Source organism: Papilio polytes, unplaced genomic scaffold (genome assembly GCF_000836215.1).
Source record: "Papilio polytes unplaced genomic scaffold, Ppol_1.0 DF822358.1, whole genome shotgun sequence".
NCBI classification, from domain to species: domain Eukaryota; kingdom Metazoa; phylum Arthropoda; class Insecta; order Lepidoptera; family Papilionidae; genus Papilio; species Papilio polytes.
In genome coordinates, this window is record NW_013526846.1 from 1 (window position 1) to 1,310 (window position 1,310).

Sequence of the window (1,310 nt, forward strand, 5' to 3'; positions counted from 1 at the left end):
CGCAGCGCGCAGAACAATACAAGAGAAACGTCAACGAGACCACCGTGTTCGGTGATCACAAGCCCTCGCCGATTAACATCATCGACAACTGTTCGCTGTACCCCAACAGAGATATCAGCGATAGTAGAAATGTCAGCGTGGAGCCGAAGAAGATCGACTTCTCTCTAGAAACTACAGACAACAAAACCCAGGAGGAATTCACTTCGCTCAGAGAACTGGGTATCACTCTGGACGTCCGCCAGGAGAATTTCCCCGACATCCTGACTCAGTTGAAGCATGAGGTTAAGAAAGCGAGAAATGAACTCGAGAGTTGCAAATCTGAGCTAAAAAATGCCGAGGAGCAGCTGTGCGAGTTTCCAGCTTTGAAGGAGGAGGTCGACGAACTGAAGGCCCTCCTGGAGAACACGATGGCCACCATGGAAAAAGACAAAAAGTTTTACGAAAATCAATTGGAGAATTTCTCCACGAACAAGAAGCAACTCGAACAGAGGCTCACGGAACTGACGCAAGAGGTCAGCGATAAATCTAAAGACTTGCATTTGCTCAAAGAAGACATCCTTCGAAGGGAGAATATGATATTAGAATTGGCTAAAGAAAAACGAAACTTGACTAACAGATTGAACGAATTGGAGACCAAAGTAGACGAGCTTCAGAACCGAAACGAGGCTTTGCTGCAATATGAAATTGAGACGCATACGATGAAAGAGAAAATAAAAGAATTGGAGAAGTTGGAGCAGTTGGTGTCGGAGAAGAATCAGCAGATCGACAGTCTGAACCAACATTTGGATAGACTGGACGATATGCAGAGAAATCTGAACGACAAAACTGAGGAACTGGAAAATTTGAAAGTCACTCTACATCAAAAGACGAAAGAATTGTATCAGGTGCAAGCGACGGTGTCTTCTCTGACCCACGACATGGACCGAGTCAGCGAGGAAAACAACGAACTCAACAATCATAACAAAGAACTTAAACTGAATATGTCCAAACTGGAGAAGGAACAAGAGAACGCATCCTTAAAATTACAGAATAGCGAAAACGAACTCGAAAGACTGAATTCCATCAACAACGAGCTGTCCTCCAAGATTGAGGAACTAAAAGTTATTAATGACCAGCTGAAAGATAAAGAGACGGAGATTGAAATCCTCAACGAAGACATAAACGTCTACCACAGCGAGATATGTGCTCTGAAAGAGCAGCTGGAGATAGTGTCGCGGAGTCCCTCCCCCGGCGCTGCGCAGGGCAGGGAGCAGGGCAGGGAGCAGAACGGGGAGCGGCGCGCGGCCCTCCGCCGCCTGCTGCCCGCCGTC

The 1,310-nt window shown here is 46.8% G+C and overlaps 1 protein-coding gene across 1 annotated transcript; it reads left to right on the forward strand.

Annotated features, from left to right (window-relative positions):
- Nucleotides 1–5: 5 nt before the first annotated feature.
- Nucleotides 6–1,304, forward strand: LOC106106155 (major antigen-like; the record flags this gene model as incomplete). The annotated part of the gene is made up of 1 exon (XM_013286703.1): nucleotides 6–1,304. A coding segment is annotated over one exon (1,299 nt), but the record flags the coding sequence as incomplete, so codon positions are not given.
- Between the last annotated feature and the right edge of the window lie 6 nt (nucleotides 1,305–1,310).